Source organism: Cavia porcellus, unplaced genomic scaffold, assembly GCF_034190915.1.
Source record: "Cavia porcellus strain 051 isolate PalLab524CR breed Dunkin Hartley unplaced genomic scaffold, mCavPor4.1 scaffold_26, whole genome shotgun sequence".
Taxonomy (NCBI): domain Eukaryota; kingdom Metazoa; phylum Chordata; class Mammalia; order Rodentia; family Caviidae; genus Cavia; species Cavia porcellus.
The window spans coordinates 21,306,175-21,323,847 of NW_026947509.1; the positions used below are offsets into that span (position 1 = coordinate 21,306,175).

The 17,673-nt window shown below is 39.4% G+C and overlaps 1 protein-coding gene and 1 non-coding gene across 2 annotated transcripts; both read right to left on the reverse strand.

Annotated features, from left to right (window-relative positions):
• Positions 1–8,018: 8,018 nt before the first annotated feature.
• Positions 8,019–8,153, reverse strand: LOC111758205 (small nucleolar RNA SNORA16B/SNORA16A family). The gene has a single exon (XR_002792426.1). It is a non-coding gene; the product is annotated as a small nucleolar RNA SNORA16B/SNORA16A family (small nucleolar RNA).
• A 7,567-nt stretch (positions 8,154–15,720) lies between these two features.
• On the reverse strand, positions 15,721–17,391 carry LOC100720268 (obg-like ATPase 1). The gene has a single exon (XM_063236878.1). It carries the CDS (start codon positions 17,341–17,343, stop codon positions 16,153–16,155), a length of 1,191 nt encoding a protein of 396 aa, XP_063092948.1. The 5' UTR covers positions 17,344–17,391; the 3' UTR covers positions 15,721–16,152.
• Between the last annotated feature and the right edge of the window lie 282 nt (positions 17,392–17,673).

Below are 17,673 nucleotides of genomic sequence, written 5' to 3' on the forward strand. Positions count from 1 at the left end.
AAAGGTAAAAGGTTGTCAGGAGACCTGAGTGTGGACTGCTCTGGGCTCATTTGGTTGCCTGGTAACTTTCCCGTGTTATCTCACTGTCTTTATGGTCACAGCCTCCAAGTGAACATTTCTTCCCTAACTTTGCTAATGCTTATGTGAATGTAATTATTTACATATGAACCTTTGAACCACGCAGGTCCTAGAGAGTAGCAAAAGTATTCCTGCAACCAACTTTTGTTGTTAGGACTGCTTTTCTAAACTGGGCTTCCTAGAAAGAAGTAAGTCCTACAGAATATTATTTATCTATTTTCTTAATTTGCTCAAGAATGTTACACAGCTAGTATCACCATATATGCAGAAGAGATGTAAATTAATTCATTGCATAAAATAGATGGCTTTGAGCTTTAGGGTTTAATTTTCTCATGGAACCCAGGTTCAGAAGGGCTGCTTCAGGGTCTTCAGCAACTTCTGATCTCCTTCTTTTTCTTGGCATAAGTTGCCATGAGTGACCCAAAATGACTTCTTGAATCATGAGTTTGATAGTATAGGTTAAATGTAATTGGAATTCAGAGGAGGGACCAGAGCTCTGTGTGTGGAGTAATATGCTCCTATAATGTTTTTAGATATTCTAAGGTTTTTATTAATCTAGAATGGGCAATCAACTTGGAGGGGATGGAAGACTCTCGGACTTCGTGCTCTTTCTCATTCCATATCAGGGAATGCTACAAGGAACCATAAGGGACTTGGATTGGCCAGATATTTGAGCAATAGCTTTCTTTTGTAGCATGGAGAGCTGCCAAAGACCCTTGGATGCAAGGGTCATGGGATGGGGAATTTGAAGGAATGCAGAAAATCGATGCTGGGGGGAGGGAGGAGGAGGAGAAGGAGAGGAGAAGAAGGAGGAGGAGGAAGAGAAGGGAAAGAAGAAGCAGAAGAAGGCAGAGGGGGAGGAGGAGGAGAAGAAGGAAGAGAAGGAGTAGGAGGAGGAGAAGGAGAAGGAGGAGAAAGAAAAAGCAAAAGAAGGAGGAGGGGGAGGAGAAATAGGGGGAGGAAGAGAAGGCTGAGGAAGAGAAGGGGGATAGAAGGAAGAGGGGAGGAGGAGAAGAAGGGGAAGAAGAAGGAGAAAGAAGGACAAAAGAGAAGAAGAAACAATCCCGTTTCTACGTTTAGACTTTCAAACTCTTACTAGTGCCCCCACTGACCATTCTTGTGAAAGACAGTTGGCAGGGATGAATGGGTAACAGTTTTCACAAGTGTGGGGAAGAGTTCTGAGCAAGGAGGCAAAGATTGGCGTGGTATGAACTAGTAAATATTTGTTGCTTGCAGGAACGAATAGGCATATAGATATGCATTAAAAATTGGCTGCTCAGTAATTTAAAGTAGCTGCAACCCTTTCATTCACAACCTGTCAAAACAATTCTATCCCTCACTTCCCTGCCACTAGTTATTGCTGATGTCTTTTTGAGATGTGTTTCGAGTGTAAATGAAGTATAATGAAATTCAAAGGAGAAACTGGAACCACGTGGGTGGCATATTTATTCTGATTAACTTCATTCTGAATTGTATGAAGTTTAAAAATTTTTCTTCTGCTGTGAGAGTCCAAAATACGAGTAAAAAGGGTGGATCCCACGAGACTCTGGGATCCAGCCTAACTGGAGGCACAAATTAAAATGTGCAGGAATAGCATTCCTCAAATGACAAAAGCACCACTTCTTTATTCATACCAGGGACAGAACTCAGGACTGAAATCATCACTTTGCATTTGCCAGGCAAGTGGTGTGCCACTGAACTCTATCCCTCACCCCCAAATCACCACTTTTAAGGTATAGTCTGTGAGAGGGCAGGCTAGTGCTCGGTTAGGGTTTCAGGTCACTCTCCTGAAGCTTCTGGGGGATACACCTCAGGTGGGCTTAGCACTCTTCTGGATGCAGAGAAGGCCAGAGGCCTCCTCTCTGGGCTGAGATCAGTGCCTCACCTTTACTATACCATATAGCTTGTGTCTAGATGTCCCCTCAAAGCCTCATGTGGTCATAGCTGGGGCTTTTTCAGAGGTAACTGGATCTAGAGTGTGTGACTGATTCATGGTACAATGCTGGGATTCAGGGTATGTGATTACTAAATCAGTCCACTGATAGGTTTGGCTGCCCCCTAATCCCAGTAGCCTGGATACCGTATAAGGGACGGAAAGAGACTTACACTTTGCTTACTTGCTTTTTCTGTTTTCTGCCCCCCATGAACTGTTTATCCTCTTTGATGCCTCTCTTGCCACCCTGCCTTGGAGCCAGCCAGTTATATACAGAAACATCTACAAACTGTGAGCTAAATAAAACTTTCTTTGAGTGTCGGTTATTTTGTTTCATCAATGAGAAAAGTAACTAAGACACTGTAGCAAGTTACGGTTAATGAGATCTTCCCTTAGGTGCCTCACATACTGGAGTAGATCTGGGGTCTGCCCTGATTCCAGAAGCAAGGAGCTGTCTGTTCAGTTACCTCATTTTATTTCTCACCGTCTTATTCCGTACACACATGTGGGTACACAGGAGCACATATATGCACAGTTTGCAGGTAGAATAGAAAAAAAGAAGGGGGGGGGGAATTAATGAATGAACCAGCAGGTTATATATTATTTAGTGTTGAAATTTAGAGCTGGAAAAATGACCCCCGCTCCCTTTTCTCCCTTCCCTCTCCTTTCCCCCCTCCCTTCCCTCTCCTTTCCCCTTCCCCTCTCCACTCCCTTCCTCCAGTGTCTCTTCCTTTTTCCTCTTGCCCCCTCTTTCCTTCCCCCACTCTACCTTTCCTTCCTCCCTACCTCTTCTCCTTCCCTTTCCTCTCCTTTTATTTCTCCTCCTTTTTCCCTCCCCCTCCCTTCCTTGCTGGGACTCTAACACAGAACCCGCAGCCTTGTTTGTGCTAGGCAAATACTCTATCACTGAACTATACCCAAAGATTCAGATTTTTGCTTTGTGAGAAAATGGCTCTCTGGTTGCTATTCCATCTATAGTTTGGATTCTTTCTAAATTCTGTTGAAAAAGAGGATGGTAGAATAATTATACAGGCTGAAGGTGGAATGAGTGCATATCCTATCAAGCCCCCAATTACAAATTCTATTATATTAATTTAAAAATTTACTAAAGGATTTTCAGCAGTATAACAGAGATCAGAATCTAAGGTAATTAAGGGGAAATGCATTAAACTGGAGCTATCAATATGGGTTCCCTAAAAAAGTTTTAGAAAAAGCAATGGGCCTACAGAAATATTTATTTTAATTAATCTTGAAGAAGAGCAATCCTAGGGAACAATACCCAATTCAGAAAATGGTTGAAACTTCTTTTCAAAGAAATGAAGAGGACAATATAGCCTCTTAATAATAATTCCTTATTATTTAGATACCAGGATAATTCCTTGTATTATTTTATTATGAGGAAGAATAAAAAAGGAGGTAATCATCATTATAAGACACACTAAATATGTTATTTAAGCTGCATCAAGCATAAATGGCACCTAATCAGTATGAAAAGATTTTGGAACTACTATATATCTAAACTTTTAAGAAATTTAAGAAATGAAACTTTCAACTAGGGTAGATCTGGGGAAGAGAGTTCAACATTCCATTTTCAAAATAGATATTCTGAATAAAGTGAACAAATGCTTAATTAACAATTAAAGATCAAATTAAACTTGAAATACAGATGAGTGAGTCCTATGGTCTAACAGAGTAACTATGAACATCTGAAGAGCGACTTATGATTTACAAAACAGTTCTAACACTCACATGTCTTTTCACTTTGATTTCCCCAATAATGTAAGGTGGACAGGTATTATTTTGCTTTATTTTATTGATAGAATTTTACCTCCTAGAGGTTAAATGATTTGCCCAAGGGATATCATTGGTGATTAGGGAGTCCCTGGTCAGGTCCAGATCTTGCCTTCCAAAGTGGGGAGAGGGGAGGTGTTTAGATGTTCCCCCAAAGACTGACACAGTCACGGAGGTGGGTTTCTAGAGTTTATGATTGATTCATGATTCAAAGCTGGGATTGTGGGCGTGACTGCTACACTCCCTGAGGCAGGTAATCTGCATACAGTATAAAGGAGGGAAATAGGTTTGCTTTCTCCTGCTTTCCCTTTTTGCTCTCATTGCTTTTGCTGTCTTTAGTCACAGTGAGCATCAGTGTTATCCTCTGCTGTGTGCCACTCTGCCTTGGAGCCAGCCAAGTATGAACTGTGAGCTCCACAAACTGTGAGCTAAATAAAATTTTCTTTTCTTAATTTTGGGCATTTTGTCTCAGCAACAAGAGAAAAGTAACCAAGACAGGAGCTCTATACACTTTTTAAAAAATAAGGAAAGTATATCTGCAACAGCATGCAGTAAAGAAGAAAGATAAATTGCAAAGCTTATTACCATTTCTAGTAACATAAAATGATCTGTATAACATAAAAATGTGAAGGTCAGGAAGTGAGAGGAAGACATCTACCCCATTACCTTGCCAAACTGCCTTGCAGGTGGGATGTGATAAAGACATGTAAGTACTTCAAAGTCCTATAAATTCAGCTGGTCACTCACTGAACTTATTGCATCTGACTCTGAGGACTTCCATTAGCAAGTGAGCTTTAAACACAAAAACTGAGAGAAGAGATGAACTTGAATCAGTTTACAGAAACACACAGATAGGAACATTATGATGAAGCACTTTTGTCAATAAGTACAATTATTATATTTTATGGAACAAAAATGAAGTGTGCCATTGCAAACTATTCTTGCCTAAGAGAGTCATCTATACAAATAAGACAAATTATTATTTGGACTTGATACTGCCCATTTTAGTCAGTTTTCCATTATTGTAATAAGTGTCTGAGATAAATAAGCTTGCATGGAGAAAGGTTTATTTTGGCTTACAATTTTGAAGCTTTCTTTTCATGATTGGTTGGCCTGTGGTGAGGTAGCAGTTTCAGAGTAATATTTAAAAACTTACACTTTACCCATATATTTTAGGTGAGATGCATTATTATAGGCCATGGCTGAAAATTTACAAATAAGTAAATTTGTTTAAAATATACAACTGTACACTTTGTGTATGCACACACAACTATGTAACTGCTGCATGTTGTTCAGATATACAGGAATGTCTGGTGCATTAACTGACTCTGTGGCCTCTTAAATGGCCTAGCAGTGAAACAGCTCTCAGATTCAATGGTTCATGTGATTGAGAGTTCCCAGGGTCTTTATGTTCTGGAAGCTGTGACATCTATGAGAGAATTCCCTTAAATGGGGAAATTGGGACTGCTTGCAACAATATCTAAAATATTGTTGCATTGTGAGAGGCCACTATAATACATATCTTGTTAAAATGGAAGAGTTCCAAGGGTATGTTCCTCTGTTGTATGTATTTTTCCCTTGGTACATCTCATCTCATTCATGTGTCCAAGCCTATGTTTTAATGAGAAGCTAGGAAGGCAGGAACCTGTTCTGTTGACCTTCCAGCACATCAAATGATGCATTTGGTATCCACCCTAAACCCTTTACCTGAAGAGTGTGCAATCTTATTCCAGATCCTAGAGAAATAATAGCTGATTTGTGTAGATGGGAAGGCAAACTCTGTCTTATGGGTTACAGCATTGAAGTTTTTATCATGCAGCAGAGGAAAATTTATTGTTTCATCTCATAATGCTTATGTTTTAATTATTTCTGCCATCAGATTAACAAAGCTCTAAAATTAAAGTAACAAAGATTTAATGAAGATCTTGTATAATAAATTCCATCCATATTGTACTATTCATAGACTTTCAAAGACTGTTATGCTATATACATTTCTTATTTTCAAGATAAAAAATTAGATCTCTTTTTATCCCCAGGTTGCCTAAGTAATGATGATGTATTTTCTGTATAATGGTGTAGAGAAAGGCTACTTTTTGCTGGCTTTATTGATCAGGGTCGAGTTAACGATAGCGGCTTGTTTGAAGTGGATTCTTTTACATGTGTTTGAGGTGGAGTTCATGCAAAGAGACAGGTAGAATGGTCTTCTGGATTCTCACTGTGACCAAAAGGTTTTCATCTTGCCTTATTTCAACTTTCTTATTTTTTGGGGGAACAAAAATAGCACTTAAAAGTCTCAGCTGGCTTTGTAGTGGGTCCAATTATTGAGGATCAAATAATAACAAGAAAACCTCATAACATTATCAGCAGCCATAGAGCTACATTTTTATAATTATAAGGATCAACTGCATTTACAACATTATTTTTGATGGACACTCTAAATGTTTATTAAATCAATCTGACTCCGTAATTAGTTAGTCTAGATATATTTGATGCTGGTAACGGCTACCTGGAAATATTCTGAATATTGTCCCTAAGGAAAAGTGGCTTAAAAAAAGGTGGATACTTATGTGAGAAAGAATAGTATCACAAATAACATAAAAGAATACAGACCTGGGATGAGTCAGAATGTATCTACATATACCTATATGATCTATATCTATCTATATCTATATATCCTACACGACATATACCTTGTTCCTTCTACTCTGTCATAGAGAATATTACCAATCTTTTCTTTATATTGAGGAACACAATTAGTAATGACATAACTTTAGTGATTCCCTAGAAAGAAATCTTTATAAAGCCGACCAGGAGGGGGAATCTACAGGTATGTGTAGTCTTGGTGGCATAAGATAAAGGGAAATAGGCTAGGAAATGGAGGCGGGTCCACTAACTATTTCTCTGCCTTATGGTTATAGCAAAATCAATCTTAAGTAATACCAGTGAGCAAATGGTAGATCCTGAAGATGAAGTGAAGCCTGCAGATTTGCAAATGAGCTCTGTAACCAAGAGAACAAGGAGCAAATGCTAGCCATTCTTTTTTCCCCCACCAACTTCTACCCATAATAATTTTTGTGTATTTTTTTCCTGGAGGAGTTATTAGAATATCTGAGGAGATGAGAAAGAGGAAAGTGGTAAAAAGGTATCTGCTGCAAGGAGTGGGAAAAAATTGAATTGCTGCATGATTGGTTGAGTTCCACCAGGTCTGTTAAAAAGAGACTGGACAATTGGGTAATTTCCTCTTGCAAAATTATTACATAGATGACTGCTGGAACAAGAAACATCTTTGCTGTGGAAATCATGAAAAAGAATTATTATTGAGACTCATTTATGATGAGATGTTACTTTAAGTTATGAAAAATTGAATAACAAAATTTACAACACAAATGATAAGGTCCGAAGACTTATATGACAGAATTTGTTAAATGATGCATGTATAGTAAATAATCAGTATCTTCCTAATTGATGTCTTGCTTGGGCATATTGAATATACAAATTGTAGTCTATTCAGTTTTATTAATTCAGCATTGTGTAAGAGACATTCCTCCCTTCTCCCCTGGTTTTGGTACTTCCTGCCCACTACTAACCTGAATTTTTCTTATAGTCATTCTTGCGAAGTATTCAACAAAATTTGTTAGATGTGTTGATCTCAGGCTCAAATTTGCTAGTAAGGCAAAGAATGAGTAGTCTGAAAATGGAGAAGTGTGAGTTGGCAAATGATGTTATACAGGAGACTAGTTTTTGAGAAGTATAATAATGGTGGTTAAATTTTAAATTTCACTAGAAGCATTGAAGATGTAGCTTGGTGGAAGAGTGCTTGGTTAGTATGAGCAATGCTTGGGGTTCAATCCCCAGTACTGCAAAAACAAAAACAAAAACCTCAAAAGCAACCTCCCCCACCACATCCCAAAGATGACAAAGATAACCAGAAGATTGAATCCACACCAGTTATTGAGAAAGAAATCCATGGCAGGATGGTCCCATATGACAAGCATGTTATCAGGGTGTCTCTGGTTGGAAGAAAGCATTCTCAAAAGCAAATGACAATAGGCAGAAGTGTGGCCAGTAGTGGGAAGAGCAAGGTTTTACCCTCAAGTTATATGATGGCTAATAACAAAAAAGTACAAACGATGCTCAGCTCCCTGGGTGCTGGGTGCTGGCTGCCAGAAAACGAAGATCTGGTTTTATTTTTTATTTATTTATTTTTTTACAGTGGAACTGTCTTTCCCCAAAATGTTGCAGATCAGTTACAGCAAACAGAACGGTGACCGTCAAGGAAAATTCTTACTCTAGGCTCCTTTTTGACTGCAGCAACTACATACAAGCAGCTGCAGCTTCGATAAGGGCCACTAAGATCTGGTTTTAAATTACTCAAAGTCAGTGGTTTTTCTCAAAAGCAAACAAATCTGCCATTTCTTAGCTTTGGGACACATGGGTTTTTGTTTGCTTTTTAAACTCTGTTAAACAAAAAGTTCTTGATATTCATTAAAAATGACTAAAATAAAACATAGTATTTTGTTTCAACTGGAATTGAAGCATGTGTGCCCAGCTGATCTTACATTACCTGGCATACTGAAGCTCAGACCCCCTGGAGTTAGTTAAGGGTACAGTCCTCTACAGGGCTTCCCTCAATTTATATGCTAGTCAAAAGTCCAAAGCCATCACATTTTTGATCAACTGTCCACAAATTTGGGAGTTCCCATAACTCCATCAGGTACAATAATTTGCCACAGAACTCAGGAAAGCAATTTTAAAAAAAATTCCTGCAAAGGATACAGATCAGGAAAAGCCAAAGGAAGAGACACGTGGTTCCAGAGAAGGACTAGGGGTCTGGAAGTGTAGCATCTGCCCTTCTCTTATGGAATCAGAGGGAAATCACCTTCCCCACACATCACTATGTTTACCAACCAGGAAGCTCTACAGAGCTTTGATGCCCAGAGTTTCTGTTGGCGTCTCATTTTCTAGGCAATGTTTAAAAAGTTGGTCAAGTAATTGAGCTGTCTTCAGCTCTGCTTTCCTCTCCAGTAGTCAGCTGAGCTGATGGAATGTTGCTCAAAACCCTAGCTGTCTCACATGGTGGACCTCTCTGGTGAACAGCTCCCACCCTGAAGCTCTCTAGGGGCCCACTATCAGTCTCTGCATTGGCATAATCTCAGGTGTGATTAGGGGCTCATGAATAACGAAGACATGTCTTTTAGTTGGGAAGTTACAAATGTTTTAGATGCTCTGTGCAGGAACCCAGGACAAATACCAGAGAAATTCTTTATTATACAGTAGCAGGAGAATACAGCTAATGTGGGTGTGCTCAGATATAATGAGCTTTAAGCAATGTACGGAGTGTTCTGATTTGTTTTCTGGATTGGAGACAGGGTGATTTTTTCAAAACACATGCCCAGTCATGTCAGCTTCTACTTAAAATTTTACAGAGGTCTCTCATTAACCTTAGGATGAGGAGTAAAAACCCTTGACCAGGCCTCCCAGGTCTTGTGAGGTCCAGCTCTTGTCTGTGTCTAGCCTCATCCGACATACTTCTCTCTCATTGGTCTCAGGAGCCGCCTTTCAATTTCTTTTTTTATTTTTGAGATGTGGTCTTTCTATGTCGCTTAGTCTGGTGTTAAACTCATAGGCTGAGGTGATCTGTTCACCTCAGTCTCCTGGGTAGCTAGAACTACAAGCATATCCCACCTTGCCTGGCCTGCTTTCAGTTTCTGGAATGTGCTTGTACTTGCTACTTTGGTTCCTTCCTTTCTTCTGTGCCTGGATCAGTTGCTGCCTGATCTCTTTCTTGGTCTATGTGCTTCTGTAGCACATCAGCTCCTTTCCTTCCCAGCACTTCATCTGTTTTCCTACCAGCGGTCAGTTCTAAGGTGAGCTGTTTGCATTCATAGTTGTATCCCTGTTTCTAACACCTAAGTTAAGTCCATTATATACAGAAGATATTCAATATATCTTTTGTTAAAAGTCTTAATAAATTGATTTGCAATTCTTCTCCAGGAAATTGGCAAAAACTTATCCAGAGAGTACTGTGTCCTCTGCTTGGGTTTCCCTTGTTGTTTTGTTTTTCATGTTTGGTTTATCCCTGTTCTTTGTACCTGTCATTATTCTTGTCCCTTCTCAGTCTGCACAGGACTACAACTGATATCAGTGCCTTTGCTTATGCACTTACTAAAATTTGCTTTTCCAAAGTCTTTGTCAGTAGGACTCCTGAGGAGATTCTACATTGTGTTCTCCAAAATGCCTGCTGCCACTTCATTAGTTCTGGCCTGAGTCTGGCTCTGCCCTGTGTTCTTCTTCTTCCTCCTCCTACTTCTCCTCCTCCTCCTCCCTTTTTTATTTTAAAGAGACAGAAACAAAAAAAAATACATGGAGAAACAAAAAAAAATACATGGAGAAATAATACAGAATTATAGAAAAATAAATGGTAAGAAATCAGTTGATAAGTTACATATTGACATCTTAGAAATAGTTGTTCAGGTTACAAAATTAAAGTATGGAAAGTGACATTCAAATAGTGACACTGCCAACAGTTCTGCTCAACTTAGTAATATGGTTATCAGTCCTACACACTTGTTTTTTATCTTAGAGAGGGTAAGATTGAACATATCAAAACAGTTCAAAAAGAAATAATTTAAAGAAATACAGATTTCAAAGCAAGTCCACTGGAGATCTTCACTGTTTATCTAATTGTCTCTAGTTTTCTTCCAAATAGTTGTCCCCATCTTCACACACACTAAATACATACTGCATATTATAGAACTAATCAAATCATTACAAGATGATGAAGGCTTTTTAGGTTTTCAAGATCTTACATTGGGGAAGACAGTAATGACTACCATAGTGTCTCTCATTCTCTTCTGTGTTGCTTCTTAAACAGCCTGTATCTTTGTGCTGTCTCCTGGCCTTCTCTGTGAAGTGCTGTGCAGCTCAGGGCTGTTTCTCACCATTGTAACGGATCCATATAACCTGTTAGGTCATTCTTGGCTGTAGCCACCTGAAGACTTTTTTTCTGTTGAATGTCACCCACCATTGGGTGAATTAGTCTTGGTGACTTTAATCTTTCCACTGGAAGAATACAGGAAACATACACAGAGGAATTGAGTGAATTTGCCATGAGAACGTACAGCTAGTACATAAAATCACTGGTATTAGAATGCCAACTTTCAGACTTCATATTTAAGTGTTCTTTCCGCTCTCCTGAGTTGGCTTAAATTTGTGAGCAAAGAAATAGAAAAATTTGTTGACTATCTTTCTGCCTATCAACTTCTGTAGAATCATAGCAAACTACTTGTCCAATTAGTATCACTTCATTTGGTTCTTGAATGCAGAAATGGGAAGAAGCAATGGCTAGCAATAAGCTTGACTTTTCTTCACTTTGCCCTTCAGAGGTTCTGAGCAAAATGTGCAAGGAATTCAGATCATCCAAAAGTTCCAATTAAAGGGAAATTGGCCTGCATATCCAGATGCGAGAATTGCTATCAGTCATCCAAAGCTTCCCCTTCAGTGCCTATTTTGTAAAAAGTGGTTGGAAAACTTATTCTTATTAGGCACTAACATATCCGTACCTTTGATTTTTTAAAATAGATGAGAAAAAAGCCCTCAGTATTCTCATTTGAAGTAAGGCATTAACATAGAATACAAAAATATTCTAAACTGTTTCATTATAGACACCACAAATTTTTCTTGAAAGATTTAATATAGATATCATTTAAGAGACACACATTTTAGGATTTTATAAGATTAAAGGAAAAAGAATTTAGGGAAAGTTTCTGGCTCTTCAATGGCTCTGATGGATGCTTGAGTTCTTTTGATCATCTTTGTTTCTTTTTCCTTTGGTCAGCCATTCTCACTGAGATGAAAAAATGTTAATGATCAACCCAAAATAGATCATCTGATGAAGAATGATCATTTGCCAAGACCTGTCCTCTTAAAACTACAGTTTAAAGACATTTTGTGCCTGCCTATCATGCTTCTGCATTGTGAGGCTCGGGCTTTCCTGCAGTAGATGCCTGTTTCCTCAGTCTATGCTTCACCCAAAGCCGCAGCACTGTGTTTCAGGAATTGCATGAGTGTCTCCCATTCTGGTGAGAACAAGTCAGGCTTTGTATTTAAAACCCCAAACAGAGTTCTTCAAAACAGACCTCAAAACTGATTGGAGCATGCAAACAACTATTTTTTTTTTCTGTACCGGGAGTCCAATCCAGGGCTTCATATGCAAGCTAGGCAAGCTACACCCCAAACCCACATTGACAACTGCAGTCAGAATTCTGTCGCAGAGTAAGCAGCCCTGTATATCATAAGGCACTGTTTTCTCTAGGTGCATTTCTAAGTCTTTATGTATTATTTTCTCAGTCTTTTCATGTCATCAATGGTGGTAGGTAATAAAGCAGTTTAGCTCCTTGTCCCTTTCCTCTGTTGGTTCCTATCCTGGAGGTCATTCTTTTGTCCCTACAGACTCATATTCTACCCCTCAATCCTAGGCTAGGTAGGGTGACTAAATGTATGTCAATAGACTCATGCTTTCCGACTTCTGTATGGGTTTGGACAAAGGAAATCATCTGTGGGAGATGGGGGCCACGTGTACATTGAAGTGGAGGTATTTATTAGTCTAGATCAGTCCCTTCTGAGTTCAAGACACGTGACAGTATCCCACTTCTAATGGCTGACCTTTTCTTTCTAGCTGCTTCCTCTGGGTGCCCCAAGTCTTCCTTCTCTGAGATCCTCCAGATTTATAGATGGCAATTGTGGTGTATTAACTAATAGGAAATTTGTAACACCCAGCTGAACTGAGTTAGCATGCTTCTGGGTGTGGATGGCCCATCTAAGGATTGTTACAGCATAAAAAGAGAACTGGAAGGGAAGCCACTGGGCTGTTGGTCCTCCTGGAGGAACTTGTCATGCTGGTTTTCCTGATAGGAACTCAGCTGTACTTATTATCAGGAGTTTGGATCCTAAAAGTCACTGAGAACAGCCACAGTTCTTTTTGGGAGAACTCTGGTCCTTCCTGTGAGTGTCACTTCCTGGCTTTTGTGCAGAACCCTCAGCCAGGTACTGACACAGATCCTTCATCTCACTGGTGAATACTTTTTAGTTTCTGCCACTGGCTTTTGGGCCTTCTCAGTGCAGATCCTTGATACAGACTTTCATGAGACATTGTTGTGGGCTCTAGGCCTCTAGCAGGGCTCGTGGAGGACATTCCTATGGGCTCTAGGTCTTTAGCTGGCTCCTGCAGGACACTGCCATGGGATCCAGGTGCTCAGCTATATTCTTGGGTCTCTGGTGTGTGGACAGATCTTCTGCACTTTTTTGTACTTTACTCTGGGTGAATATTATAAAAATAATCCTATAAATTATGTGTCCTGTATTAAACTTATTCCCCTGTGTACCCTGACTAGACAGAAATGAAAGGACTTACACTATCTGTTAATGGTTTCTGTTGTAGTGGTCAGGGGTTGTGTAGAGAACAGCTAGAATAAGGACATGGAGATTATAATATTATTTTTATAATGGTCACCAAGAGTTAACACAAGAAAATGCAGGAAATCTATCCGTAACACCAAAGACAGAATATTTAGTCAAGGACCTAAATCCCACAGCAATGTCCCACATGAGTCCAGATGAAAACACAGAGCTCATCACAGTGCCTCCCACGAGTCCAACTGGAGGTCCAGAGCCCACAAGAAGGACTCATGCCAGTTTCTTTTATAGATCCGTGCCGGCAAGGCCCAAAGGTCAGCGGTGGAAGCTAGAAAGTCCATGCCAGCGCGGTGAAGGAGCTGTGCTGGTGGGATGAGGGTTCTATGTTGGAGCTGAGAAGTCACACTCACAACAAAGACCAGGGCTTTCCTGAAAGGCACCACAGCCATCTTCAGCGACACAGAGGCCCCAAGCTCCTCTGATGACAAGCACAGTTGGATACATGCCAGGAAGCCAGCATGACAAGTTCATCCTGGAGCCCAAGCAACACACGTCTCCCCCTCTGGAGCCAGGAAGGAATGCTCGATATGAGGACCAAAGCTTGTCCAGCAGAATCTAACGGCTCAAACTGCAACTCGTAGGAGAACCCACAATGCTTCAATGCAACAACACCTTAATGCCTTCACGCCTTCCTTCTCTTTCTCCACCTATTTATGCTGGCAACTTTCCTCAGGTGGAGTATTTTCACCCAGTGCCATGCCTATGTAATCCAGTTGGCATTAAGTTGACCAAGTTCTTGATCCATAACAGTTTTCTAAGTCTTACCTACATTTTGCAGATATAACAGTCCTTCATTAAAGTCTTCTCAATTAGCCTCCTTTTCACAAGCCAATGTGCAATCAGATTTTTGCTGAGACTCTGATTGATATTTTTTGTGTGTTTCTCCTTCACCTTTTCCCCTTCTTTTTATGTATCTTATTTTTTTTTGTTCCTTTCCTCTCAATTTTCTCCCTCTTACTACCAGTTTTTCTTTCTATTCATATTTTTCTCTTTCTGATCTTCATTTTTCTCTGTCATTTATATCTATGCTTTTCATTAAAGCAACACTGCATTTATTTATCTTACTAAGGAATGGAGCTGAGCTTAAACTAATGAAAAGCTTAAATAATCTGAAAAATGCAACAGAAGGTATTATTATTGCTGGGAATGTACAATGGTACAAATACTTTGGAAAGGAGTTTGGTAATTTCTTAAGAATTAGAATGCATATGATCCAAACATTGTTTTTGCAAGTATTTATCAAAGAAAATTGAAAGCCTATAAGGACTTTCATGTTAATGTTGGCAGCAGCTTTTTTTAGGATAACCCCCAAATTAGAAACAACCCAAATGTCTACCAACAGACAATTGTATAAACAAATTATAGTATATCTATGCAATGCAATACTACTTAGTAGTAGTTGTAAAAGGTAATGAATTATTGATATATCCAAAAACTTGGATGAATCTCAAAATAACTAGGTTAAATGAGAGAAGCCAGACCATAGAGAACATATATTGGATAACTCCCTTTATGTAAAATTAACTACCTTATAGAGACAGGATTAACAGTTTCTTAAAAAGCTGGTGTTTTAGTTTGGGGTTTGCAAGGAGAACCAGACAATACAGGACACAAAATTTATAGTATTAGTTATAATGGTCATCCAAGGAGTCAAGTACAAAGAAAGTGCAGGAAATCTGTCCATACAATAAAGACCTAGAGAGTCCAGCTAAGGGCCTGGATCCTATGGCAATATCCTTCGTGAGTCCAGATGAAGACCTAGAGCCCATGACAGTGCTCTCCACAAGCCCATGACAATGACTTATACAAGTCTGTTTCATGGATCTGTGCTGGGAGGACCTAAGGTAAGTTGTGGAAGTTGCAAGGTCTGTGCCAGCAGGATATGAAGGATCTGTGCCACTAGGTTGAGAGTTCTGCACTGGATCCAGGAAGCAACACTCAAAGTAAGGACTGGGGGCTCCCTGGAAAGTACCACAGCCATCCTTAGGGACGATGAGGTTGAGGTCCTGAGCTCCTCTGACAAGGAGAACAGCCGAGTTTCTGCAGGATGTTACCTTCTTTTTGTAGTGAAATCACCTTCTTTTCCTCTCTCTCTTGTAAGAACATTTGTAATTACAGTTAGGGCCCACCTAGATAACCTAGAATAATTTTGTCTCAAGAGTTTTAACTTAATCACAACTGTTGAGTCCTTTTTGCCATGTAAGAATATATTCACAAGCTCAAGGGATTAACGTGGGTACTTTTAGGGCCATTATTCACCTTACCACAGATGGTATATTGTCAGTCTGTGAAAATGTATATTGGTTAGTATCTGAGAATGGCTTATCTCTTTCTGCTTTGCATGGAGATATTTATAAGTAGCCTTGGCTTTTGAGGAGAAGGGAAAAATTTCCAGGTTGGATGCTTTCTGAAAAAGCTCCTGTGCAGAAATTTAGCTCTGTTACTTCTTTTTTTTTTTTTTTTTGGTTTTGTCAAATGTTTTATTGAGTGTAGACATCTGGAGTACTGTAAAACATGCATTATCTGTAGATTCAAAAAGGAGCAAGCCACATTGTCCTCACTGTCAAATGTGTCAGGCTTGGCACACATGATGGAGATTAATGGAGTATCATGAGAGTAATATGGTTCTTGAAAAGCTTCTACAATTTGAAGTAGGGTCTTAATCACATGAAAAGCAAGGTTGCTCACATTTAGTAACTTACATTTCATCGGAAGTACACAGTATTTTATAATTTAAAAACAAATAAAAATAATTTCTTTATAGAAGATTTCCATTGCCCAACTTTGTTTGTCTCTTCCGTTTTCAGAAATTTTAATTTAAAAAAACATATGCCTTTTGGAAGTTGTGTGTTTATCCAAGCAATAACTAAAAATTTTTATTTCTTTTTTGGTTGCTGAGGTGTATTAAATTTGAAGAAGATAATATCTCCATCTTCAACAATATAATTTCTGCCTTGTTGTCTGTATTTTCCAGCTGCCTTGACTGCATTTTCAGAACCTTCCTCTTTAAAATCTTCATATTTCATTACTTCAGCCATAATAAATCCCTTTTCAAAATCTGTGTGAATCTTTCCTGCAGCCTGAGGAGCCTTCGTCCCTTTCCTGATGGTCCATGCACGTACTTCATCTGGGCCTGCAGTGAAAAAGTATTCTAGTTGGAGTGCTGCAAACCCAGCCTTAATGATCTTTGGCAAAGCACTTTGTGTCATGTTCGCTTCCAGATACTTCTGTCTCTCCTCAACACTCAATTCTTGCAACTTGAGTTCCAAGGCCCCACTAAAAGGAATGACCAAGGCACCTGGGTCATACTTGTCCACCCACTCTTTAATTTTTATCAACCACTTGTTTTTCTTTCTAATGTAGTCTTTTTCAGAAAGATTAACCAAGTAGACCATTGGTTTCGAAGTCAAAAATAAGTGTTTATTCAACACTTCAATCTCTTTGTCATTCCAATCATGATAGAAGCGAACAGGTTTCTTTTGATCTATAACCCAGGATTTGACTTTGCACATTATGTCATATTCAGGTTTTAGTTTTTTATCTCCTCCTCTCACGGCCACTTTTTCTAGTTTATCTATTATGGGCCCAATCATTTCCTCATCTTTAAGCTGAAGCTCTTCATGAATTATTTCTGTATCTCGAATGGGATCTACACTTCCTTCAACATGGGTGATATCATCATCTTCAAAAGCACGTGTTAGATGAAAGATCCCATCACAGGCACTAATATGAGATAAAAAGGCATTTCCCAAGCCCTGCCCATTGTGAGCTCCTTTCACAAGGCCAGCAATATCCACGACATTTAGAAAGGCAGGAATTTTGCTTGCAGGTTTGTGATACTGGCAAAGAAAGTCAAATCTTTCATCTGGCACAGGGACTCTGCTCTCATTAGGATCAATAGTGCAGAATGGAAAGTTTTCTGCTGAAGCCTGGCTATTCGTTAATACATTAAAGAAGGTAGATTTCCCAACATTTGGCAATCCAACAATACCAATTTTCAGTGACGTTCCAAATCTTCCAATGATTGGGGGTGGTTTAATTCCATCACCTCCCTTTTTGGGGGGCATCGTGGACTAGGAGGAGGCCGACACGGGGTCCGAGGGAGCGGGAGATGAGTCCTCAGCTCTGTTACTTCTTGTGTGGAATTATAAAGCATCCTCATTGTAGCGGACTAAATGTTTTAAGCCTGTTCTCACATGGGGCCATGCTTTTACCTAAACAAAAGGCATAAGTATCTAGGGGAAGGATGACCATTTCATGGGAAGCTAATCTTTATCTTATGGGATTCAGTCTGCCTTTTGTTAATTCACCTTTAGTCACAACCATGATCTGACAGGTGAGGCACTGGGAAGATCCTCATTACCTGACGTGGAAAGCAAACATCAGAACTTCTATGT

What these genes read in the sequence shown, in the direction of transcription:
- LOC100720268 (XM_063236878.1), bottom strand. Translation starts at nt 17,343, where the DNA reads ATGCCCCCCAAAAAGGGAGGTGATGGAATTAAACCACCCCCAATCATT.